At 44.8% G+C, this 25813-nt stretch overlaps 1 protein-coding gene across 4 annotated transcripts in view; it reads left to right on the top strand.

The window, feature by feature from the left end:
* Positions 1–25813, top strand: part of FAM81A (family with sequence similarity 81 member A) — a 101747-nt gene that overhangs the window by 19212 nt on the left and 56722 nt on the right. Inside the window, exons 2-3 of one of the 4 annotated variants that reach the window (XM_014593387.2) lie at positions 21556–21623; positions 22849–23149. In XM_014593387.2, the coding sequence (XP_014448873.1) occupies positions 21571–21623; positions 22849–23149 (354 nt within the window). In that variant the 5' untranslated portion in view covers positions 21556–21570. Of the gene's footprint in view, positions 1–21555; positions 21653–22848; positions 23150–25813 lie in introns of all 4 variants that reach the window. The other 3 variants (XM_006141769.3, XM_014593391.2, XM_006141771.3) reach the window with 3 other exon arrangements.

The raw sequence follows: 25813 nt of genomic DNA, 5'->3' as shown, positions 1-25813 counted from the left end.
TTTATTTTATATATATATATATTTTTTTTTTCTTTTTTTGTCAGCAGTCTTTATTGGAGTACCTCCCTTTATTGGCACAAGAGTTTAAGTTCCAGATTAACCATGCCTTGGCTTTATTTTCACAATGGACTCTTTTGTTCAAACTCCTTTGGAATGAGTCACTTATTTATGAATATGTCCTCCCACATGAAAACCACTTCCCAGTCCTTTAAGAGACACCAGTGCAGGTGTTTTGGGCAGCCAGGGGGTTTTAGGCTAGTCGTCCTTGATTGGACAGTGTTCCCAGGACTACAGCTAATTGGTCTATTTCTAGCCTAGTCAGTAAGTAGTCATAACATATAAAAGAAGACTATATTGCTCAAGGTCCTTCCTCCCCTGCTCTCTAGACAAAGAGAGATTACACTCTTGGTTTGGAATGTAGTAATAGTATGAAAAATGCTAGCTTCAGTTGTCATCTCAAGCAGGCTGCAAGTGGCTTTCTGTATAAGCAAGTAGGGTGAATAATTGATTCCTAGTGAGAGCAGCAAAGGATTTTTATTAAAGTCTTGACTATAGTGACTCCATCTTGTTTTGTATTCTCCGTTCTGTGGCCCCCAACCCTGCCTACCTAACCAGAGGTCTTACTCCTGTCTCACTAATAATGTCCTTTAGAACAAAAGAGGAAAAAGAGATCTTTTTTAAAAAAAAGTCTTTTCTTGTCCAGGATCCAGTCCAGGATCTTGTGTTGTATTGGCTGGCATGCCTCTTTCCTTTCCTGTAACCTGGGACAGGTCCCACATATTCTCTTTCATGACCTTGATTGATACCTTTGAAGGCTGCAGGTCGGTTGTTTTGTAGGATGCCCTTGAACTTTGGCCTGGTGGATGTATCTCTGGGTAGTGCTGCTGTGGCCTCCTCCATGCAGTTCCCCATGGTTTTAGGCTGCCGTCCCACTCTGTCGCCAGCGCTGGACACTTGGAGACATTTGGAGGCACTTCTCTTCCTCACACTTCCACAGGCAGGTGGCTCCATGTGTTGAGGTGCTCCTGCATGGTCCGTTCCTCCTGTCTCCTATTTCTTTCTATTCTTTTTTTTTTTTTTTTAAGAGATTTTTGCTCTAGGCTGTGTGCGTTCATTGGAGAGACAGAGAGAGGCAGAGAGAGAGTGAGAAATCACCCCCCTTCAGAGAGGATGGCCACGCCACAATCCCTTCTCCTCCATTCTCCTCCTGGGATTTTGGGCATGCACACACACATGCCAAGTGTGAGTTTCAAGCTGCCAGGTCTGGGACTGGAACTGTGGTCGGCCACATGGGAGTCCAGCACCTTAACCACTGTGTTACCTGCTGGCCCCTGTCTCCTATTTCTGCACACTGGCTCCGGTCATGGTTCCAGCCTCATTTTCCCTTGCTTGCCAACAGAAACCCATGTGTCTCGCCGTTTTCACTAGTCGGCATTTTCTCTGCTTTTGTCCTCTGTCCCTTACTCAGGCTGCCCCGCGTTCCCTTAGCCAACCCCTCTGAGTATCTGTCTCCATGGCCAGGCCTCACAGGCTCTTCCTGATGACCCAGTTCAAGCCGATCTGTCTTCTCCCCAGCCGCTACCTTTCCTGTGGGACTTCCCAGCCTGTCTCTGGTGCGGTGACTTATTAGTGTGATTTCCCAGTTGCACTGAAGCTCCCCCAGTGCGGGGGCTGTGTCTCGTTCAAATACTGGAGAGGCTCAATGAGCGTGTGTCGACTGGACTGAGATATCGAAGTCATTAAGCAAGTGCACAGGATGGCCACAGAGCTGCCTGCGAGCATCTGGCACGAGATAGTGGATATGAGACCCAGGCCTGACCAGGAGGTGGGTGGGCGTCGGTTCGAAATAGGATCTTTAAGAAAAGCGGAGGATAATTCGAGAATTATTTCCATGTTGTAAGTGGGATAAATGATTCTTTTTCTTAATGACATCTTAACTTTATGAATATATGAGGGCAAAGAAAAACATATATATATATATATATTTTTTTTTTTAAAAGCCATGATATATATGTGTAATTGTTATCAGGTGTGTGTGCTCACTGAAGACAGAGAGAGAAGGAAGGTGAGAAAGCACCCCTGCGGGGGTGCTTAGGCTGCAGTCCCTTCTCACTCAGAATTTTGGACATGCACGTACATGCTCCCTGTGTGTTTTTCAAGCTGCTGGGTTGGGACTTGAACCATGCAGTTGGCCACGTGGAATCCAGCTACCTTAACCTTCATGCCATCTGCTGGCCCACGAAAAACATTTGACTAAAAAATGAAAGAGAAGAGAAACCTAAAATAGCATACTTCAAATGGCTCATCTACAAGCAGGTGGTGGGGAGGTTAAGTACTGGATCCCATGTGGTTCATTGCACAGTTCAGTTATAGACTTGTTGGCTCAAAAACACACCGGGCTTGCGCGCGCGTGCACACGCGGGTGTGTGTGTGTGTGTGTGTGCGCGCGCGTGCATGCCCAAAATCCCAACAGGAGAATGGAGGAGAAGAGATTGTGGCATGGCCATCCCCCTGGGCGTTGATTTCTCACTTTTGCCCCTCCCTCTTTCTCTTTGTCTCTCTTGAGTGCTGTAGGGAATGTGCCCTATAGCAAAATTTAAAAAAATAAAAAAGAAGAAAGGAAAAGTGAAACTGGCCCATCTAGTTCCTCACACTCACACTGAGCAGCTGAATGTGCTGAGTGGTATCTTGGGCTAACTTCCTCTCTTTAGCACCCAGAGTGCCTCTTATGGCCCTGGCTGTTGGACCCCTCTCTTCTCCCTCTTCTCTGCCCTCTATGTCCTGTTTTATTACTTTGTTTAAAGAATTGTCTATTTAATTTTGTTCATTGCCATTCTTTTTTTAAAAAATCATTTATTTATTCAATTTTATTTGTTATTATTTTTTTTCTTTTCTTTTTTTTTTTTTTTTTTTTTTTGAGAGATTTTCACTGTAGGGCGCGTGCGCTTGCCAGACAGACAGAGAGAGGCATAGAGACAGAAAGCGAGAAATCACCCCCCCGGGGGGATGGTCACGCCGCAATCCCTTCTCCTCCATTCTCCTCTCGGGATCTTGGGCACGCACGCACACACGCCCGGCGTGAGTTCTAAGCCACCGGGTCTGGGACACGAACCGCGGTTGACTACGTGGGAGTCCAGCGACATAGCCATTACGCTAACTGCTGGTTCCCTTATTATTTTTTAATTTGACCAGAGAGAGACAGAGAGAAAGAGAAAGTGAGAAAGCAAACCGCCAGGTCCAGGACTTGAACTGGGGTCAGCCATGTGGGAATCCAGTGTCTCAACTACCACACCAGCTGCTGGCTCCTATCTCCATTATTTCTTAATTTGACCAGAGAAAGAGAGGGAAAGTGAGAAAGCAAGTCACCCGGTCTGGGACTCAAACTGTGGTTGGCCATGTGGGAGTCCAATGCCTTAACTACCATGCCACCTACAGGCCCCTTCCATGCCCTGTTTCCCCTTTCCCCCTTATTTCACTCAGTCTATTTCTTTTTCCTAATAACTTTTCTATTTTCTTCTTCCTCCCTATAACTTTGGTCTTATTTTTTTTTACTTATTGGAGGTGTGTCTTTTAGACTGTGTTGTGGTCTTCCTGCCTCAGTTTCCCGAGTAGCAGGGACTGTAGGCATGTGCTACCATGCTTGACACTTTAGGGTGGGCTTGGCATGGGGCCTAGGCCTCCTGTGTGGCTTCTCCTGGCAATTGGCAGCGTCTGCAGTGTGCACTGCTGCAGGCCTTACTGTGGTTCAGGTTCTATGAGTTTTTAATAGAAAAATCAGATGATTTTGGAAGAAAAGAGAAAACTCGATTACACTTCCTACTAGGTGGTCTGTTGTTGGTTCTTTTCTGTGGCTCAGTGGTTCCTGGTATTTTTAAAATGTAGTTTCCCTGATAATGAAGTCGTTTATCCGAACGTGATTGTCTCTGGTACACTGGGAGAATTAAGTGCTGGCCGACAAGCATCCCAGGACTGGCATTGTCAGTCTCTGCTGAAGCCGGGCTGGGGTATGGGGTCAGGAACCAGAGGGGAGGGTGGTGAGTTGCTGGGGCTCTCGGGAGCTGCAGGGGTCCTTCCTCAAGGTGAACCTGCACTTGCAGAGGCGGGGCAGCCTCCCCGCCTTGAGAAGGCTTTTGTGGAGATGACATCCTCTCTCCGTGAAGTCGCTACAGAACTGAAGGAGTGTCTGCTGCGGGAGCTGAGTGTGGCTTCAATAAAAAGCATGTTTACGTGGGAGAGAATGTGCGGGGGTTGCTCTCGCATTATGGAATTCTTAAAATTGTTTAACCGGGAAGATGTTATTCAGAAACCCCTGGGGCCTTCAGCTTGTTTTCTGTTTATTTCAGATTTCTTTTATTTTTTTTCTCCTTTTTTAATTATCCCTGGAAGAGCTCTACAGCCCTCCCCTGCTCTCTCTAAAATAGTCACAAAATTAATGTGCCCAACTCAAGTCCTTATTCAAAATAAGAGTTCCCCTTAGACTCCCGTGTTGAGCACTGAGCCCAGCTCCCTAGCTGTAGATGAGGAAAAGGCCCGGGGTGGCCGCTGGCTCATTCTTCCGAGCCCAGATCTTTAGCTTTGCAGCCAGAGTTTCACACGGGGTAGCACTCTGTCACCACTCGCATGCCGTCTGCCTGAGTCCAGAGTCGTGTCTTCGCTCCTCTACGTCTGGGAGTGCAGGTAGAGTTTAGTAGGTAAAGAGTTTACGCTGCCCTTTAATAATATTTTCTCTGTTCTATCTGTTGCATTTGGCATATTCCCTTCTTAACATTTGGGGATGTTTCTTCTCTAATGCTAGAAAGAAAAGTTGCCACAGAGAGCTTTCGATCAGAACAAAACGTGATATTAAGACACTTCCTTGGTGTGGGTGCGGGCACGCCAAGTGCCAGCCGGCTGCTGCGGGGTGACCCGGTACATGCAGTCTGCCACGCTCACAGCTGGAGGCCACCTTGAGTCTGCCATCGATACGCCATTTGGGCAGAGCAACTCAATAATGAAAACGATGGGCCTTTCCAAATGAGAAAAAAAAGGCAAACACGCAAATATTCTGGAGTGCCTGTGAAGAGGTTCTGTGCTAGGCTTCCCGGGGGTTACAGATTCATGTAGAATGTGGTCCCTGCTGCCCAAAGCCACTCAGCTGAGAAGACATAATCCATGAAAAGTTCCAATAACAATAGGAGATTTAAATAGCATTTCAAAATAGCTGTTATTAATAAATGAGAACAAGAACCAATCTGTTTTTGCAAGGGTTTGCCTAAGAATGTTAATATTATTCTAAGCTGTGCAGAATGGATTAAAGCAATAGGCAAGACCATTTTCTTGGGTCCTAGGGGTCCACTTGTCAATCAGCCTGGACCTGGCAGAGGCCACCTATATATGCCAGATGCACTGGATTCCCTTTAGTTATGTAGTAATTACTGCACTGGCTGGAAGGCCACCATCAGTGTTTGTTTTTTTTTGTTTTTTGTTTTTTTGTTTTTTCTTAAGAGAGACTTTGGCTATAGGATGCATGTACTTGCTGGAGAGACAGGGAGACAGAAAGTGAGAAATCACCCCCAAGGGGGGATGGCCATGCTGCAATCCCCTCTCCTCCATTCGCCTCTCGAGGTTTTGGGCACGCATACACACCCGGCGTGAGTTTCAAGTCTCTGGGTCTGGGATTTGAACTGCTTTCAGCCATGTGGGAATCCAGCAATGCAACTATTACACCATTTGCCGGTGTAAAGTTTATTATTTTTTTATGCTTATGTATTTCATGAGTGAGAGAGACAGAGAGCTTGCATCCCTAATAAGGCTTTAACAACATGATCCATTCCCCTAGTTTCTGCCAACCCAGTTCATGGCTACTCACATGTCCAGCATATTCAGGGAGGTCCCAAGACATGAACCAAGAACCTTTTCACGTAGGTCAGCCTCGCAGAGCATCGCATTTACTGCTGCACCACTAAGTTCGTCTGTGTGGGTCAGAAACACAGTTCTCCCTCACCTTTCTCCCTATGGCAGGATTCCCTTTGTGAATGTGATAGGGTGGAGGGAAATAGCACACAGGCTTTGCCGGGGAGCATCAACAGGCTTTGCCGGGGAGCATCAAGGCATTTCACAAAGGGCATTGGAAATAGCTGTCCTCGGACACAATGAAGGGCGGCACACTGTCCCTGGAGACTGCGCTGGTGGCCCCTGGGAGCCACTGGGCCTGTGCTGTGTGTCTGATGCCCTGTGTGCAGGCAATCTGGTCTTCCATCACAGTTTTGATGAGCGCACTGGGCCTGGGCCCCATGTAACCAGAGAAGGAGATGAGGGTAAAAGTGACAGAAACCTTGGAACCAGCAGATGGTGTAATGGTTTCATCACTGGACTCCCATGTAGTCAACTGTGGTTCAAGTCTCAGACCTGGCAGCTTAAAGTTCACACCAGGCACGTGTGCATACATCCCAAAAACCCCAAGAGGAGAATGAAGGAGAAAGGATTGTGTCATGACCACCCCCCCTTGGGAGGTGATTTCTTGCTTTCTGTCTCTTTGTCTCTGGTGACTGCATGTGCTCTATGACAAAAATCTCTCCCCTCACAAAACAAACAAACAAACAAACAAAAAAACAAACAAAAAAAAGAAAACAAAACAAAAGAAAAAACAATGATAGTAATCTTGTTTTAACCAAGCTACACAGACTTTCAAACCCAGAATCAGGCTTGTTTCTTGGTTCTGATAGCTGTAAACAAGCTGTTTCTATATTTTTTGGCTGTTGTTCATTAGTTCATTCAAAAAATATTTGTTTAAATTTTGACATAGGGCCAATCGCATAGCCTACTAGTTGAAGGAGGTGACCATGGTTTGAGTCATGGCCTTAGTGACTTAAAAACACTCTGGGGTATGGGGGACCAACAGATGGTGTAATGGTTATGTTGCTGGACTCCCACGTAGTTGACTGTGGGTTCGAGTCCCGGACCTGGTGGCTTAAACTCATGCCAGGTGCGTGTGTGTGCATGCCCAAGATCCTGAGAGGAGAATGGAGGAGAAGGGACTACAGCATGGCCATCTCCTCTGGGGGGTGATTTCTCACTTTTTGTCTCTCTCTGTCTTTCTGGTGAGTGCATGTGCCCTATGGCAAAACCTCTCCAAAAAATAAATAGATAAATAAATTAAAAATTAAAAAAAAAATAAAAACACTCTGTGGTCATATACATGTGTGCCCAAAGTCCTGATAGGATAGAGAAATGAGGAAGGGATTGTGGCATGACACACCCCACCGAGGGATGATTTTGTTCTCACTTTCTTCTCTCTCTGACAAGTACACACTCCCTCTGGCAATTAAGAGCAAACTGTTTTTGTCATGGACTAATTGAGGTGGCCCAGATGGTAGGATGCCACTACTCAATACTGGAGCCACGTGGCAGTCCCAGGTTCAGGTCCTTGGTGGACTTGAACACACCAGGCACTGGGAAGAGGATTGCGGTGAGACCCTGTCCAGGCTGTTTGTTTCTCTCTCAATAAATAAGACAAATATAGCACAATTTTGACATTGTGAAAATAGCACACTTATTTTTTTAAAAAAATTATTTTATTTAACTTTATTTATTATTATTATTATTTTCCAGTTTGATCAGAGAGAGATGGAGACAGAGAAAGAGAGAGGGAAAGTGAGAGAGCAAGCCAGCAGGCCTAGGACTTGAACTGCGGTCAACCATGTGGGGGTCCAGCACCCCTAACCACCATGCCACCTGCCGGCCTCTTAAAGTATTTTTAAAATAAGGAGAAACAGCATAAAAATGTACCTGATGCCTCTATTTGCATTTTGATTCATTTCTCCCACCTTTTTTTTTTTTTTTTTTGCTATAGAGCATGTGCACACACTGGAGAGAGACAGAGAAAGACACTGAGAGGAAAAGTTAAAATCACCCCCCAGGGGGTATGACCGTGCTGCACTCCCTTCCCTCCGGTCTCCTCCTGGGATTTTGGCATGCACACATATGTGCCCCGCATGATTTTCAAGCCACCTGTCCAGGACTCACACCACGGCAGGCCATGTGAGATTCTAGTACCTTATCCCCTATGCCACCCACTGGCCCCCACTATTTTATGATTACTATCATGGGGCTGGCAGGTGGCGTGGTGGTTGAGGGCACTGGACTCCCACATGCCAACCACGGTTTGAGTCCCAGACCTGGTGGTTTGCTTTCTCGCTTCCCCTCTCTTTCTCTCTCTGTACCTCTCAAGTTAAAAAAATAATAATAACAATGAATAAAGTTAAATAAAAATAATTATTTAGAGAAAAGAAAAAGATTACTATCATGATACTTCTTGTGCTGGAATCCCTGCCCTACTCTCTCCATGAGAGCTGAAGGATTTTGGATTGCTGGAGTGATGTATGATCAAAAACATGCGGAGGGATCTTAGGCGACCTTCATCTGCCATGGGGCTGCTGTGTCCATGGATGGGCGTTCTGGGGTGAGGACCTTCTGACTGTGTGGCTTGCTAACCCATCTCCACTTCCCCATCTCGGCCTGCCATCCGTAACACCATCTACATCCCTGATCATGCTAGTGCAGCCTGTTCTCCCAAGGATGGCTCGCTTGCTCCCCAAAACTATGGCTGGGGTGGGGAAGAGTGAGCTGCCTATTATGGAGACAGAGTGTGCGTATTTGTGCAATTTTCATTTTTTTGTGAGAAGAATTTGAAGGCATTTCCCTGGCTGGAGCCCTGCGGTTCATTTGTGGCAAGCTCCCGCTATGGTCAGCAATGTTCCTTCCTTTGGCCTTGCCAGTCTAGACTCATTAGCTTTGGAAATGAGGCTGCCTGACCTTACTGCCCTCTTCTTCCTCCTTATGGCAAAAATGTATGATACAGCCTGATACCAACTATCCACACCGAAGAGGGAATTCCAGCAGTTTGGCTTGAGAGGAGCGTGTGTGAGGCTGGCAAAGGATGGGAAGGAGGGGGAAGCCCCATGGAAGCAGCCTCAAGTCTGCGGATGCCTCCATACACGGAGAGAGGGGCCTGGGTGAGAGTCAGGAGAGGGGGGAAAGGCAGGTAACTGGTGGCTTGTGTACACAGCAGGGCAGTGTGGCCTGGCCCTGGCCCTTGGGTCTCCTGCCTCATCCATCTCGCTGGACCGAGGTCAGGCAGGCTTCCACGATGGGGAGGAAGCAGTGCAGGAGCAGGGTAAGGGTGAAGTGGGAACTTTGCAGGGCCTTTTAAACTCGGAAGTTAAAATGTTTGCATCACCAGCATTGTGGAACCGCAGCGCCAGCTGGCTTCCAGGCCCTGAATATGGTTCTGCATAGTGCCAGGCATCCCTGTTGCTTTACTTTGTAAACCTTAATACTGTGGCTAACACGTCAATAATCTCTATATACAGTCTTTATGACCATGATTTTTGAATCGCTGTTGATGCTCTTTTAGATGACTGTGCCATGGTGTGACCAACTCTAATTGTTGGAATGGAACCAACGGCCAGTTGTAGACCCGTTAATGTCTAGTTAGGGTCCCGTGCTAAGTGTGGATAAAATGCTTTAAGGTAGAGATCTGATGGAGGTTAGTTCCTGTTGCCGTGGAATTTCAGATCATGGGGCACGAGTGCAAAGGGCAGGATTCTGTGCGTGCTGACAGTTTGGACTCCTTCCTGCTCTCAGTCTTTTTTTTAAAGTGGGGACAGGAAGAGATAATTTCCTTTCTTTTTGAATAATATAATGACAGATTAAGTTTAAGAGATAAAACGTTGTGGGCCGGCAGGTGGCATGGTGATTAAGGACACTGGATTCCTACATGACCGACCGCGGTTTGCATCCTAGATATAGCGGCTTGCTTTCTCACTCTCTCTCTCTTTCTCTCTCTCTCTCTGTCCCTCTCGGGGGCAGATTAAAATAAATAAATAAGTAAATAAAATTTAATAAAATATTTTTTTAAAAAAGAGATAAAACATGACACGTTTAGTCAAAGCCCCCTACATTCCCCTGTCTGACCCCCTCTATCTCGTACTTACAGATAAACAGGATGCTCATTTGGTGTTTGTTGTTTCCATACTCATCTTTAGAAGTTACAGATTTTGACATATTGTTTGGTATATTGAAAACCTCTAAAGCCAGCAGGTCATGTGGAGTTTGGGGCTACTGGATCCCACATGGCCAACTTCATGGTTCAAGTCCTGGAACTGGCGGCTTGAAAAATATGCCCGGCGCATGTGTGTGCATGTAAAAAATCCCAAGAGGATGATGGAGGAGAAGGGATTGTGGAGTGGCCATTACTTCTCGGGGGGAGGGTGATTTCTCACTTTCCCTCTCTCTCTCTTTCTCTGGCAAGAGCACACACGCTATAGCCAAACTAGGAAAAACGAAAAAACAACTGTATAAAAATGGCATCCTGGGGGATCAGCAGATGGCGTAATGGCTACGTCGCTGGACTCCCATGTAAGTGATCGTGGTTCAAGTCCCGGACTCGGTGGCTTAAAGTCACTCCAGGCGTGTGTGCATGCGTGCCCAAGATCCCAAGAGGAGAATGGAGGAGAAGGGATTGTGGTGTGGCCATCCCCCTAGGGGGTGATTTCTCGCTTTCTGTCTCTCTGTCTCCCTCTCTCTGTCTTTCTCTCACGTTCATGTGCCCTATAGCAAAATCCTCTAAAAAAATGGCATCCTAGTGTCCATATCCTTCTTCAACTCACTTTGTCACATAATATATTTATGAGATTCATTCACATTGGGGCCTGTAATTCTAATTCATTTGTTCTCAGTACTGTGTTCTGTCATTGAATGAATACACCACAGTTTGTTCAGCCATTTGCCTAAGGATCAATGTGAATACTGCGAAGGATTCCTGCACATGTCTGCTGTGAACACATTTGGAAGGAGTTTGAGTATTTCTTAGCAGTAGAATTACTGAGTCGTGGGGTCTGCGCCCTTCAGCCTTGGTAGATATGGCACACTGCTTCCCAAAGTGGTGGTACCAATTCCCGTTCCCATCTAGTGTTCCTGTTGCTTCACATTCTTGTCAATACATCATCTTTTCAGATGTGGTTTTTGCTGATCTGATGAGATGAAATGGTATCTTTGTGATTCTCTCTCTTGTGGCAAATTAGCTTTGTTTTATAACTTGCTGCCATTGGCCGGAACAGAGCCAGTGTTAGGAAAAAACTTGTTAAAGTTCTTTTTTTTTTTTTTTTTTCCTGCAATATTCTTGTGACTTTTCCTAAGCAAGAGAGCCATTTAGAAATCTATGAAATGACTTAAAACTTTTATCATAGAATGAATCCCGGTAGACAGAACTGTACCCCGTGAGGTGTGGTGTCAGCATCCTGGCTGTCTACAGCTACCCGCCGAGTATGGCTGGGGGCAGCGAAGGCTGTCCTTGCGGTGCTGTGAGAAGCACCCAATTTGGTGAGTTAGGACCAAAGGACAGGTCCCACCCACTCTTGGGAGGAGGGGCTCCCGCAAGTGTGAACACAAAAAGACAGGGACAGGGGCCACTGGACGAGTCTGTCACCACAGCAGATACCGTGTTTCAGTCCTCACGGTTCAGCTTGGGGACTTAGGTTGCATTAGGGCAGTCAGATGACAGGACATTGGGGCCCTGACCTACCTGAGTTAGGTCCCTATCAGAGATGTAATTCCTTTTTATTCTTTATCTATTTGTTTTTTCCATGAGAGATTGGGTGGGAGAGACAGGTGCCCCCATCTGGGCCCCTATGCCACAAGTCAGCCTTGATCACAGTATTCAGCGTGCCCAGGGAGGTCCCAGGACACAAACCCAGGTCCCTTCCTTGAGTCCAGCTGCATCACCACTGTGCCACCACCTGGCCCCTTTCATCCAGTGTATGAATTCAGTGAGAGAAGTAGCTTGCAGATAGGTGGGGCTTGTGTTTGCCGGCTCCTGCACGCTCCCCTTTCACTGTAAGGGACGCTAAAAGGTGACTGAAGGCAATAGGTGTGAACAGGATTATTTTAGCAGCTAATGTCATTAGACTGCGAGAGCCCAGTGTCCCCTTCTGTAATAGAGCTCTTCCCGTCATCCCAGATTCTTAGGTTTTTTGGAAACATTGATACATTTTATCTCTTTAAACTTTGCTTTTACTAGACATGCTGCGTGTATCCTCCCCCGTCTGGTGCATATTCATTTTCTAGTCAGAATTTAATTCTATTGACTAAACTCAACGTGATGAAATGACGTCAGCTCAGCCATCTGTCCTTGAGATCCATTCCTCTAGCGAACATTTCCTGATCACCTACTATGTGCCAGGTGCTGGGGGTTTACCTGTGCATGGGACAGCTTCTCACAGAGCGCTCTGTTCTCAGAGCCGAAGACTGACATTGAGCCAGTGTGGTGGGGGTTGTATGCCCTGTGTCAATAGTGACTGTCAGCAGGATCTTGGGTTGTTTTTATAAATCAACTGGTTTCATCCTCTTGCTGCTTAACTTTGCTGTCAGAGGCTACTTGAATGTTCAATGTAGCTTACAGTCTGTTCCCTTGATTTTTCTACACTGATTACACCCTTTTATATAACAAAGGAAAAGGAAAGAAGATATCAAAAGTTGATTGGGATTATAAACAGCATTTCAGGGGCCGACAGGTGGCGTGGTAGTTAAAGGGGCTGGATTTCCACATGGCCAACCCATGGTTCGAATTCCGTACCTAGCGGCTTGATTTCTCCCTTTCCCTTTCTCACTTTCTCTGTCTCTCACTGGTCAAATTTTTAAAAAAGATAATAACAAATGAAATTAAAATTTAAAAAATTTTTTAAAAAAACAAAATGACATTTCGGTGTAAATGTCCATCATTAACTGGCTAACTATTATGGTATATTCATTCAGTAAAATATTATACAGGCATTAAAAATGGTGATGGATGAAGATCTTCAAAAGGCTCATGGAAATGTGTATTACATGGAGACAGCAGGTGGCATGGTGGTTAAGGATGCTGGAATCTCACATGGCCAACCACAGTTCAAATCCTGGACCTGGTAGTTTGCTTTCTCACTTTCCGTCTCTCTTACTTTCTCTCACTCTGTTCCTCTTTGGTCAAATGTACATAAATAAGATAAAATAATTATTTTTAAAAAACCTTTAAAAATGTGTATTATGAAAAAACTATGCATGGATTTCAATTTTTTTTGCACCAAAGTAAATATGAACTTTAATTACAGTTTTCCATGAACATTTTAAAATCCTTTTATGGGACCAGCAGTTAGCGTAATGGCTCTGTTACTGGACTCCCACGTAGTCGACTGCGGTTCGTGTCCCGGACCCGGTGGCTTAAAACTCACGCCGGGCGCGTGTGCGTGCGTGCCCAAGATCCCAAGAGGAGAATGGAGGAGAAGGGATTGTGGCGTGGCCATGCCCCCTGGGGGATGATTTCTCACTTTCTGTCTCTCTGTCTCTCTCTGTCTGTCTGGCGAGCGCATGCGCCCTAAAGCAAAAATCTCTAAAAAAAATTCCTTTATGTATCTTTATATATATATATAACATATATATTTATATATAATATGCATATTATATATAATACATATGTATCTATATTTTTGATACTTAAAAATAGATACTGATTGCTGGGACCTGTTATATCAATTGATCAATCAATAAATATATATACACATAAAATATATGCATATTGTGTGTTCATTAAAGAGAGAGAGAGAAAGAAAGAACTCCCAAAGGGGCATGGTAATGCCGCAGTCCTTTTTCCCTCCAGTTCTCCATTGTATCTGGATTTGGGGCACACACCTGGTATGTTTTTCAATCACCAGAGCTGGGATCTTAGCTGCTGTTGGATGTTGGAGCCAGCCTCCAGGTTACAGTGCTCAACCGCTGTGCTACGAGGTTGGCCCTTTCTTATGTATTAATATAGTGACGTGCGTGATACGGTGCCATTTAAGAAATGTAGGGCACACACACTGTATGCTTTTCTTTCTTTTTTTCTTTTCTTTTTTTTTTAGTTTTTTGTCATAATGCATGTGTACTCACTGGAGAGAGACAGAGAGAGAGGGAAAGTGAGAAATCACCCCCAAGGAGGATGGCCATGCCACAGTCCTTTCTCTTCCATTCTCCTGGGTCTTAGGGCATGCATGCACACATGCCTGCCATGATTTTCAAGCCGCTGGGTCCAGGACTTGAACTGCGATCAACCATGTGGGAGTCCAGCACCTTAACCACCTGCTGGTCCCAATATTTCATGTTTTTTAAAAGAGGAAAAGTTTGTATATTCTAGAGAGAGGGAGTTTTAGATATGTCAATCAAGGAGCCAGCAGGTAGCATGATGGTTAAGGCACTGGACTCCCACATGGTTGGACTCCCAACTGTGGTTCAAGTCCTGAACCTGGTGGCTTGCATTCTCATTTTTTCTTTCTCTCTGTCTCTCTCTGTCAAATTCAAAACACAATAATAATGATGACTAAAATGAAGTTAAGTAATTATTAAAGAAATGTCAATCAGTGTAACAATTTGTGAATGATGATTTTCATTTTATCCTTTATACCTTTGTGTAGAACCTGAAATTCAATAATATTATGCTACTTTATTAATCACAAAATGTATTTTTCAATTTAAGAAAAGGTGTTAATTAAAATGTTCTGAATTTCTTCAAACAAAATATGTGTTGCAAATCATCCTATTTATATCTAAGCTTAAAACAAAGGCTTAGTAATGTAGCATTGCTTCAGTTCAGCTGACACAATTGACCCCAGAAGGGACAGCTTTGGCCATATGAAAGGGTTATAAGAGATATGTAATTATTTTCCCAATAACCCCAGACTGTAGACAATATAGTATCTCTAGATAAAAAAATTAATAATGTTTGCTGGGACCTTTAATGTCACAAATTTTGTTGTTGTTGGTGGTGGTGTTGTTAGAAGTTTTTGCCTTAGGGTGCATGTGCTCACTGGTGAGAGAGAGAAACAGAGACAGTGAGAGAGAAAGTGAGACATGACCCTCCAGGGGGGGTGGCCAGGCTGCAATCCCTTCCCCTCCCTCCTCCTCCCAGGATCTTGGGCACACACGCATAAACACCCGGCACGATTTTCAAGCCACTAAGTCCAGGACTTAAACTGCAGTCAGCCATGTGGGAGTGTAATGATGTAACCACTTCACCATCTGCTGGTCCCATCACCATTTTTTTAATGATTTATTTACTTTAATTTATTTATTAATATTTAAATTTTAAAAGAATTAATTAACTTTATTATTATTTTCTAGTTTTATTGGAAAGAGAGGGAGAGAGAGAAAGTGAGAAAGCAAGTCACCAGGTCTGAGACTCGAACTATGGTTGGCCATGTGGGAATCCAGCAACCACATCACCTGCTGGCCCCTCACAATATTTCTTTTTAAAGAAGGATCTCAGGGACCAGCATGTGGCATGGTGGTCAAGGCACTGGGCACTCCCACATGGCCGACAACAGTTCAAGTCCTGAACCTGGTAGCTTAATTTCTCACTTTCTCTCTCTCTCTGTAGTCAAATTAAAATAAATGAATGAATAAATTAATTAAATAAATAATTCTTTTTTTAAAAAAGAAAGAAGGGTCTCACTATGTCTTGACATTCTGGCCTCAGACTCCTGACTAGCTACAATTTCAGGTATGCGCTAGCACACCTGGTTTTTAGGGCTGGGAGTTGAACTCGGGCCTCTCAAGTAGCAATGTCTGCTTGCTTACTCTATTGTGGGCTGGGCCTATGTAAAGTTCTATTTTGAAAAGCAGGTGGATTTTCTATCAGATGCACATAAAGGGCTATTAGTGATTTTTGGAAACTTGTTCAGTGTCCTAAGAGCAGACAGTGCTCTGTACCCTGTAGATCCCCAAACTCTTCTCCTGTGGGTCATGCTGGTGACCAAGAGGCCAAGGCCCCACATTCAAACCCTGGCTCTGCTCCTTCCTGGCTGCATGACCCTGGGCCAGCGACTGACCATTTCCAAGTCTCAGTTTCTGCTGGTCAAGTGGCGAGAATACGTGCAATCCCTTCACAAGCGATCGCGAGGGTGAATCAGAAGCACAGCTCTGCTTCCGCAGTGCCTGACCAGGGTAGGCGCTTGGTCAGTGTGAGTGGCTATTAGTTACGTGACCCCCCCAGCTGACAAACGAAGGGCAGTGTGCCGAGATCAGACAGTAACTGACCAGTGGGGTAGCCAGGGTGCCAGTAAGAGCCCTTCTGATCTCACACCACGTTTTCTATGATAGAAAAACAGGTTAGAGTGTAGTTGTGAGAGGGGAGCATGAGAGAAGGAGAGAAGAGAGACAGTGGGGGAAGGAAATGGACCGTGAAAATGGGAACTTGGAAGAAGAGGAAGGGTGGTTAGTGGGGCCAGATCCCTCATGGCTGATCACGCAGTTTGCGTGCCCGATGGCTGACTGAGGGGCGCGCCGGGCCCAGGGGACACGTGCATGCCCAGGGTCCTGACAGCATGGTGAGATGGAGGAAAGGGGATTGTGGCTAACCACCCACAGGGGGCATTTTCCTCTCTCCTCTGCGCGTCCTGGATGAGTGCACATAAATAAGAAATAAAGAGGAGGAGGAGAAAGGACAAAGGAAAATGAATGGAGGGTCATTCATGGGAGGAAAAGAATAAAACTGACAGAAGAGGCAGGGAGAGGAGCTGGGAGAAAGCCGGAGAGGCAGGAGGAGGGAGGAGGAGTGGAGTCTTGTCCTTGCCTAGGCAGCCTGGGTCCCACCCCTGGCTGGCTGCAGTCCCTGGTCTGGCACCAGGATGTGGGCCTGTGTCTGCAACTCCTCTCCTCTTCTGACTTCTGCTCCTCCTGCACCCTCTTGTCTCCCACCGCCCTCATGCCACAACTTCCGGCCCTCCTCACTTGCCCCTAGGAGAAAGTCCCCAGGCCAGAGCTGGGGTTGGAGGGAGCTGGAGAAGGACTCCCAGCTGTCTTTCCAGACACACGCTGGAAACTTCTCCGCCCTCTATCCCTTCTCTCTATTTTTAACTAGAAGGAAATAGGCTTTTTTTTTTTTTCATACCATCAAATTATAAGCACTTTATTCATAAATGCTTTTTTTTAAAAAAAAATTCTGACACTTGGTATAATATATCAGCACATATTTTAATAGTAAAATAAAAAATTAAGCTTTTATATGATTGGCGTTCAGTGTTTTCAGTAAAATTGTCATTTTACTTTTTCTTTTTTTTTGGAGAGGTTTTTGCCATAGGGCGTGTGCGCTCGCCAGACAGATAGAGACAGAAAGACAGAAAGCGAGAAATCACCCCCCACGGGGAATGGCCATGCCACAATCCCTACTCCTCCCTTCTCCTCTCGGGATCTTGGGCACGCACGCACACGCGCCCGGTGTGAGTTTTAAGCCACTGGGCCTGGGATGTTAACCGTGGTCAACTACATGGGAGTCCAGCGACATAGCCATTACGCTAACTACTGGTCCCAAAATTGTCATTTTAGTTTATTAAATGTATGTTTCATTTTACGTTGAAATGAGACTGTAGGTTTTTCTCTTCAGTGTCACATTACTTATAAAAATACAATAATTGGTTGGTATTAATATTTCCTTTTGCCATTAAAATATTAATATGTATACACAGCTTTTGCTTCTTTCTTCTTCACAGAATCCTTGTAATCTCATAATCACAAATAATTATTTTAATTTAGAGAATAGCATTTCCCTTTATTCTTGAATTCCCAGTTTCTATTGAATAGTGCCCATTTAAAAATATTTATATATATTTTTTAAAATTTATTTTATTTATCATTGTTATTATTATTTTTAAATTTGCTACAGAGCAGGCATGCTCACCAGAGAAAGACAAAGAGACAGAGAAAGTGAGAAAGCAAGTTGCAGGTCTGAGACTTGAACTATGGTCGACCACGTGGGAGTCCACCACCCTAACCACCATGCCACCTGCTGGGCCCAGAATAGTGCCCATTTTTGGCATTACAATTTTATTTGTCTTTATTTTTTTCACTTCTTCTCTCTTTGCTATACCTACCTGTCCCTTCTTCTCACTGCCCCCAATTTTTTAAACTTAGCAAGTGGAGAGTATTTAACAGTGAATTATGGCCAAATCCAGATAGCATGCCACCCAGACCCAGGTGGTAGGCCCACTGGCCCTGTGAGAGGAGATTTAGAAGTGCACAGGAGTCGGTCACCTCAGGCAGGTAAGGCAGAATCAACGACGGGAAGATCTGGAAAGGACGCGTGAGAAGTTATTTAATCCAGTGACATATTCAGCATTAAGGCCTTACGTCTGCAGTACACTGAGTTGTCGGAAAAGTCGCGACGCATTTTTGCATAGAAAAATATAGAAAAAATACATTGCGACTTTTCCAACAACCCAATAGTTCCACGTTTTGGCAACACACCGCGATACTAACAGAGGGTCCAACAGAGGGGCAGCTCCTCAGTGCATTCAGGAAGGGGCCCTGGTTCTGAATAAGGTATGTTGTGAACTCACGCCATGGGACACTCCTGTCACAGAGCATGGATAGCCCACGGGAAGGTTTGTTGCTGAGACACCCTCTCTGACGCTCGTGGGTGGATGGACCGATATTTCAGAAAGTCTATGGTTGGGCTGAAGCTCATCCAGGTGGGTGAGACACCCGTTAGAGAAAGGAATTCGGAATTCTCCCTTCACTCTCAGATAAAGTTAAATAAAATAGTTCTTTTTAAAAAATAGTATAAGAAACACAGATGCAGATCTGAAGAAGGAGCCACCGTCCAAAACTGAGGGACTGGTGTGGCCTCAAAGGGTGCGCAAGGCAGGCAGGGATGGGGAGGGCGTTCTGCTAGAGCATGTGACCAAGGCGTGATGTGGGCGTGGTGGCCGCAGATGCATGTCACAGTCCAGGGCGCTGGTGGGTGGGGTGGCAGCAGAATGTCTGGAGCAGGTGACGGTGGTAAGGAGAGCCCATACGAGGCGGGAGAGTGGGTGAGGCCCAGAGTGTGGAGAGGAAAGGGAGTAGAGGCTGAGGTGTTGTAGAAAAGTCGGGGAGCTCTCTGTTCTCCACTCTGGGAAGCCTACTCATTCTCGTCAGTTCTTTTCTAATCTAGCTGCTGCCCAGAAACAACCCTTCTCTTCTTGTCCTCTCTGTGCGTTTTTGTCCATGGGGTTACCCATTGTTTTTTGATTTGTTTTTATTTTATTGCTGTGGAGTGCACGCACTGGCTAGAGAGAGACAAAGACAGGAAAAGTGAGAAATCACTCCCCAGGAGAGAAGGGCCGTGCAGCCATTCCTTCTCCACTCCCCTCAGGATTTGGGGCATGCATGCATATGTGCCTGGCTTGTTTTTCAAGCCACTGGGTCCAGAACTCAAACTGCACCGTCGGCCATGTGGGAGTCCAGCGCCCTTAACCACCACGCCACCAGCTGGCTCCATCTGGTTAACAGTTTATCGTATTATTTTATGGTTAGGGTAGACGTCTTCCTCGTTCTTTTGTTTTTAGTTTGCTCCAGGGTGTGTGCGCTTCACAGAGAGAAAGAGTGAGAAATCACACACCCTGCTCCCCCAGAGGCCACACCACAATCAGTCCCTTCTCTCTCTTTTTTTGATTTCTTTTTTTTTCTTTCTTTCTTTCTTTTTTTTTTTTAAGAGATTTTTAGCTATAAGGGCGTGTGCGCTCGCTAGACAGACAGAGAGAGACAGAGAGACAGCGAGAAATCACCCCCCAGGGGGGATGGCACAATCCCTTCTCTTCCATTCTCCTCTTGGGATCTTGGGCATGCACGCACATACGCCTGGCGTGAGTTTTAAGCCACCGTGTCTGGGACGCGAACCGCAGTCAACTATGTGGGAGTCCAGCGACATAGCCATTACGCTAACTGCTTGTCTCATCAATTCCTTCTCTTCTAGTCTCCTCCTGGGACTTTGAGCACACAAGCACATGTGCCTGGCATGGTTTTTAAGCCACTAGGTCTGGGACCTGAACAGTGCAGTTGGCCTTGTGGAATCCAGCATCTTAACCTCCACGCTACCTGCTGACCTCCCTTTTTTTTTTTTTTCTATATTTTCAAAATAAATTTGTTTCTTCTGTGAGATAGAGAGACAGAGATAAACAGGCACCCCCAGAAGGGTCTCATCGCACTAAAGTCACCTCTCTCTTCCTAGTTGCAGCTAGCCAGGGTCATGGGTGCACTCATATCTGTGCCCAGTCATGTTTCAGGGTGACCCGGGATTGGAACCACAGTCTTCCTTGTGGCCCCAGCACTGCAGAAACATTGCCTGCGTCACAGTGCTGGCCAGGATGTCTTCTTGATGAAGGGGATTTTTGCCCCACCAATTTAGGTTGGTTGGCGGCCTAATATATACCAAAGAAATGTTTCTTTACTGAGGCCATTCTGCGGCTTAACTGAAGTATCTCACGATTTTAAAATTCTGAAGATTCTGTGATTCTAAATAATAGCAATTTCCACTCTGGTTTAGTTTTATTTAGTCTAAATGACAGAAATTGTTACCGTTGACACTTAAGATCTCCTTGGGCATGATAGCTTGTTTGGCATGAATTACTTTTTTTCCTAAATGTAATTTGTTTAAATTCAAAATTCTTTGTCTAGGAAAGTGAAATGTTCACATTTTGAAACTCTAAAAATAAAACACTAGAGGGATGATGCCAAAACAATGGTTTCAATCAGAAGTGCTCTCAGAATTCAGCACTTAAAGGGGAACTAATTACTGAATCGGATCACGGTTACTAGGCATTCATTGTTTTAAGGTAATTAACGACAGTATTGAGAAACCTAAGTAATGAAAGATTTTCAAACCTTCCATTTTATTCAGATTTCTAATGAGTGATGATTCTCAAATGTTCCTGATGTGCAAGGTGTAATATGAATGATTCTTTCCTATGATAAAGTTTTAAAGCTTTACTGAGGAATATATGTTTTATTCTTGTAGTGGATAGATAGGGTCTCCCAAAATCAAATCACACTGATCAAACATTATTGTATATAAGGTTAATGGAGAAACAAGTGCTCTTAATGTCCCATGGAATTTACTAAATGTACTGAAATAAAATTTACTAAGGTAGTTTCGTGCAAATTTGAGCAGAGAAAGACAAGATTGAAACGAGCTTGGGGCCAGCTTTATAGCATAGTGGTTAAACACCTGAGATCTCACACCAGCTGTGGTTCGAGTCCCAACCCCAGCTGTCTGGAAAACACTCCACACATACTTCAAGGGATCTTCACAGGATGGAAGAGAGAGGTTTGTAGTGTGACCTATCCTAGTTTGGGGGTGCTGTCTGTCTCTCTCTGTAGGGAATGTTTGTGTTTTCTGGCAATTAAAAAAAAAAAAAGAAGAAACTAACTTGCTTCTGTAAAATTGGTTTCTTAAGAGATACAGATTTAGAATGAGAACGCTCTGGGGAACTTCTCTCCACAGTCACTGTTGTCTAGCCAAGCTAAGCAGTATTCATTTTGGAAGCATTTTGATTTTGCTTGGTTCTTTACTCTTAATTTGGAAAGATTTGCTGTTTACTTCATATACGAGATAGAAGATAGTTAATAATAGAACCTATCTACGTATTAGCGAAATTTACGATCCACTTAGTAACTTAATAATAAGCTTCTGAGGTCATTTGTGTTCTAGATATAAACTGTTAAATAATTTAGTGTTCATTTTTTTTTCAACAGATGTGAATTATTAACATGAAAATGGCCCAACGGAGCGCTGTATTTCCTTCTCTTGTCACCGAGGAAAGGTATAATATATGGAAAATATGCATCTAAGGTATACTTTTTCTTTCCACCAATCCCATGAGGGTTGCTAGGGGGTGTGATGGTCGTTATAAATTAAGTCTTGGGCTGTTTCATTATCCAGAATGGTTTTGTTCAAGGGCAAGAGAACTATTGCGTCCTCCCTCCTAACTTGCAGCTGGTAGGGTGCTGCGAACCCCTCAGTGAGCCCGTTGGCTCAATGGTGATTTCACAGCAGCTGTGCAGTAGGGTCGGACTTCCTGTCAACAGTGAAATGTAGCTCCAGAGGCCTGAGGCTAACACCCCTGCTAACCTCTTTAAACCCGAAGTTGCAAACTAGGTGTCTGTAGGCCAAAATTGGGTCGTGGAAGTACCTTGCTTGGCTTGCATGAGCTTCAATGCTGTGTGTGTGGTGGGCTTTTGCTTTTGTTTTTGTTTTTGTTTTGGTTTTAGACATCTCACTCTCCTGCCTCGGTCTCCCAAGTAGCTGGGGCTCTATGCATGTGCCACTGCACCCAGCTTTTCAGGATGGGCCAGGAATCAAACCCAGGCCTCTCTGGTGGCCTCAGCCTGCCAAGCAGCAGCATCCAGCCCTTGCTACTGTGGCCAGGCCATACTTTAAAAATGAATTAGCAACAGTTTAAAATCAGGTCATTTTCCTTCCAAAGTCTGTATTTCCTAGATCTTCTTCAAAAATGGACCAGCATTCCCCGGATAGTCACTCAGGAATGGAACACGATTGTGATTTCCTTTGGGTGGGGGGTGCCCTTTCCGGTTCTCAAAGTCCCCACCACTCCCTATTGCTTTGTACGTGGAGTGCTTGACCCACGCCATGCCCTTGTGTCCCCTGCCTGGCCTCTATAGGCGTTTGGGGTTGTAATGCTGCTTGGGATGGCAGGAGAGGAGGGGGACAGAATGTGAGGAGACCCCGTTAGTCAACTTGACGGTGACAACAGTTTATGCTGGGGAGGCATCGTGGCCTGTCCAGTCCTACCAGCCTCTTGCCCTGGGAGGCCTTGAGCCTGCTGCCATCACACTGGAGCCTGTGGGCACGACTACGTAAAGATCTCGCCTGGCTCGTGGAGCACAGTCTGTTGGGTGCAAATCCTGCCTTGCATCCCATGTAGCTTGGAGGGATAGATCATTTGTATTTCCTTCTCCGGCGAGTCTTGAATGTAGCTTTACCGGTTATTTATTTCGTTTTACAAATGATTTTCCCCCGGTTAACAGCCCTCGTAACACGGCCCCCTCCTGCAGGCGAGTTAGGACCATGCCCCGACACAGCCAGTCCCTGACTATGGCTCCCTACTCGTCCGTAAGCCTTGTGGAGCAGCTGGAAGACAGGATCCTCTGCCATGAGAAGACCACCGCCGCCCTGGTGGAGCACGCCTTCCGGATCAAGGACGACATCGTCAACAGTTTGCAGAAAATGCAAAACAAAGGGGGAGGCGACCGCTTGGCCAGGCTGTTCTTGGAGGAGCACATCAGAAACATAACGGCCATCGTGAAGCAACTCAATCGGGACATCGAGGTGAGGCGTGTGAAGGGCAGGGCAGCTGTGTCCCTCTCCCCAGAACTGCTCAGGTCAGGTCACCCCAGTCTCATTCTCACCTCCCAGGCAGTAATACATGTAGACCAAAGCTGTCTGTCTTGCCTATATTTTAAAAATAGGTTTAAAAATGATTTATTTATTTATGTTTATTTATTATGCCAGAAGGTGCATATACAGGAAAGAGAAAGAGAGGAAGAAAGGTCCCCTCATTGGAGTTCTGTCATGCCACAGTCCTGTGTCTTCCAGTTCTCCATCCTGTCTAGATCCTATGTATACCAAAAGTGTTTTTCTTTTTTTAGAGTTATTTATTTTATGTATTATTATTAATTTTTAACTTGACCAGAGAGAGAGAAAGGAAAAGTGAGAAAGCAAGCCACCAGTTCTGGGACTTGAACCATGGCTGGCCATGTGGGAGTCCAGTGCTTTAACTACCATATCACCTGTACCTCCAAACAGGTTTTGCAAGCTTCTAGGGTCAGGACTAGAACCCCGGTTGACCATGTGGAATCTGGCTTCCTCTGCAGTGTTTAACCACTCTGCTACAGGGCGGGCCCTGTCTTGTCTATTCGTAATGATCACCAAGGAAACGGTTTGCACAAATATCCTAATTAAATGTATTCCAGTATTTGATAGCAGTAACTGGCAGTGTTATTTATGTTTCATCTAAATTTAACCCGCCGATTATTAAATCATTTTGTTTTGTTTGACTCTCAATGCAGAGAGACAAGAACTAGGTAAATAGTTTCCCTGTAACACCCTTCGTATCTCTGAAGACAGCTATTAAATCAATTACTAGGTCGGCCTTTGCTGCTTGAGACAAAGTGTTTCTGGGTCATAGTCATTATATGTAACAGAGTTTATTACTCAAGCAATTTAAGTATTTCAATTGCTTCTCAGCTTCTCTTATTTCTCTATTTTTTTTTTCCTCACATGAGCCCAATACAAGGCCAATATTGTCTATTTTTAGAATTTGTAAACTTACTGTTATTTGTTGAACAGTCACAGGGGTCACATGATGTAATTCAGAAAGCTTAGGATCCTGTGAGGCCTGGGCTTCCATCACTGCACAATGCTCTTATCTTCCATGTGTAATTTTTATTTTTATAGTTATTAGTGTTTTCTTCCATGAATGTGTGCACATGAGCGTGCACATGCTCAAGAGAGAGAGAGAGAGAGAGGGAGACAGAGAAGAGGCAGCATCTGCAGCGGGGTCCTGATGCCGTCATTCAGCCTTTGCCTACATGGATCGTGGGCAAGTGTGCACTGGGCGAACTCAGGGAGGTTGCTGGACTTGAACTGGGAACTTTCCATGTGGGATTACCTTGCAGAGTATAGTTTTTTATTCATTTATTTTTTTTTAATTATTAATTTAATTATTTATTTTAAATGTGACCAGAGAGAGAAAGAGAAGGAAAGTGAGAAAGCAAGCCATCAGGTCTGGGACTTGTTGGAGTTCAGTGTCTTAATTGCCATGCTACCTGCTGGCCCCCAGAACACAATGTTTAAGTGCTATCCTACCATCTGGCCCCACATGTAACTATTTATTTTTTTAGAGAGAGATTTTTGCTATAGTGTACACTTGCTGGAGGCAGAGACAGAGAGACAGAAAGCAAGATATCACCCCCGAGGGAGGATGGCCATGCTTCAGTTCCTTCTCCATTCTCCTCTTGGGATCTTAGGTACGCAAGCACACGTGCCCGGAGTGAGTTTTAAGCCATTGAGTCTGGGACTTGAACCATGCTCAACTACATGGGTGTCCAGCAACGTAACCACTACACCATCTGCTGGTCCGTCCACATGAAATTATTAAAGATACGAATAAAAGATGGATGGCTAGATTAAGGAAAACCTTATTTTTTCCTGTCATGGAACTTTATCTTAATTATGCTTCTTGAAATGAAGCCTCATTTCTTTTTTATCCCTTATTGTCAAATTTGTATGTTGTTTTGTAACAGCTTTATCGAAACATGGCTTAAGTGCCATGGAAATTCACTCATTATAAAAGTACAATGAAGTGATTTCCAGTAAATGTATAGAATTGTACCACTATCGATGTAATTCCATTTTAGGACCTTAACATCACTCTCCAAAATTCACACAGCTCTGTCTGCAGTCCATCTCTACTGACGTCCCAACCCAGACAACCCTTCATCTGCTTTCTGTCTCTGTCAATTTGTCTTTCTCTTGGACATTTCATATAAATGGAATCACACAGTATGAAGTCCTTTGCCTCTGGCATCTTTCCCTTAGTGTAATCTTTTTGCAACTTGGTCATGTTCTAGCAGGTGCTACATTCCTTTTTATGTTGGAGTTGTATTCTGTTACATAGATATACCACAGTTACATAGATATACCACAGTTACATAGATATACCACAGTTACATAGATATACCACAGTCTGTTTATCCCGTCATTAGCTGATGTATCCGCAGGTTATTTCCAGTTCTTAGCTACTGTCAGTAAAGCTGCTGTGAAGATTTGCTACATTTAAACAAACCTTTGATGTGGGAATATGTTTGTATTGCTGAGGGGCAGATTATTACTAGTGCAATTGCTGGGTCTTATAGTGAGTGTATGTTTAATTTTTTAAAACATAGCCAAACAACTTTTCAAAGCGGCTTTACCATCCTACCAGTTCCACTT

This window comes from Tupaia chinensis, unplaced genomic scaffold (assembly GCF_000334495.1).
Source record: "Tupaia chinensis unplaced genomic scaffold, TupChi_1.0 Scaffold000063_1, whole genome shotgun sequence".
NCBI classification, from domain to species: Eukaryota; Metazoa; Chordata; class Mammalia; order Scandentia; family Tupaiidae; genus Tupaia; species Tupaia belangeri.
The sequence above is the reverse complement of the archived record's forward strand: the minus strand, read 5'-3'. Positions and strand labels throughout refer to the sequence as shown.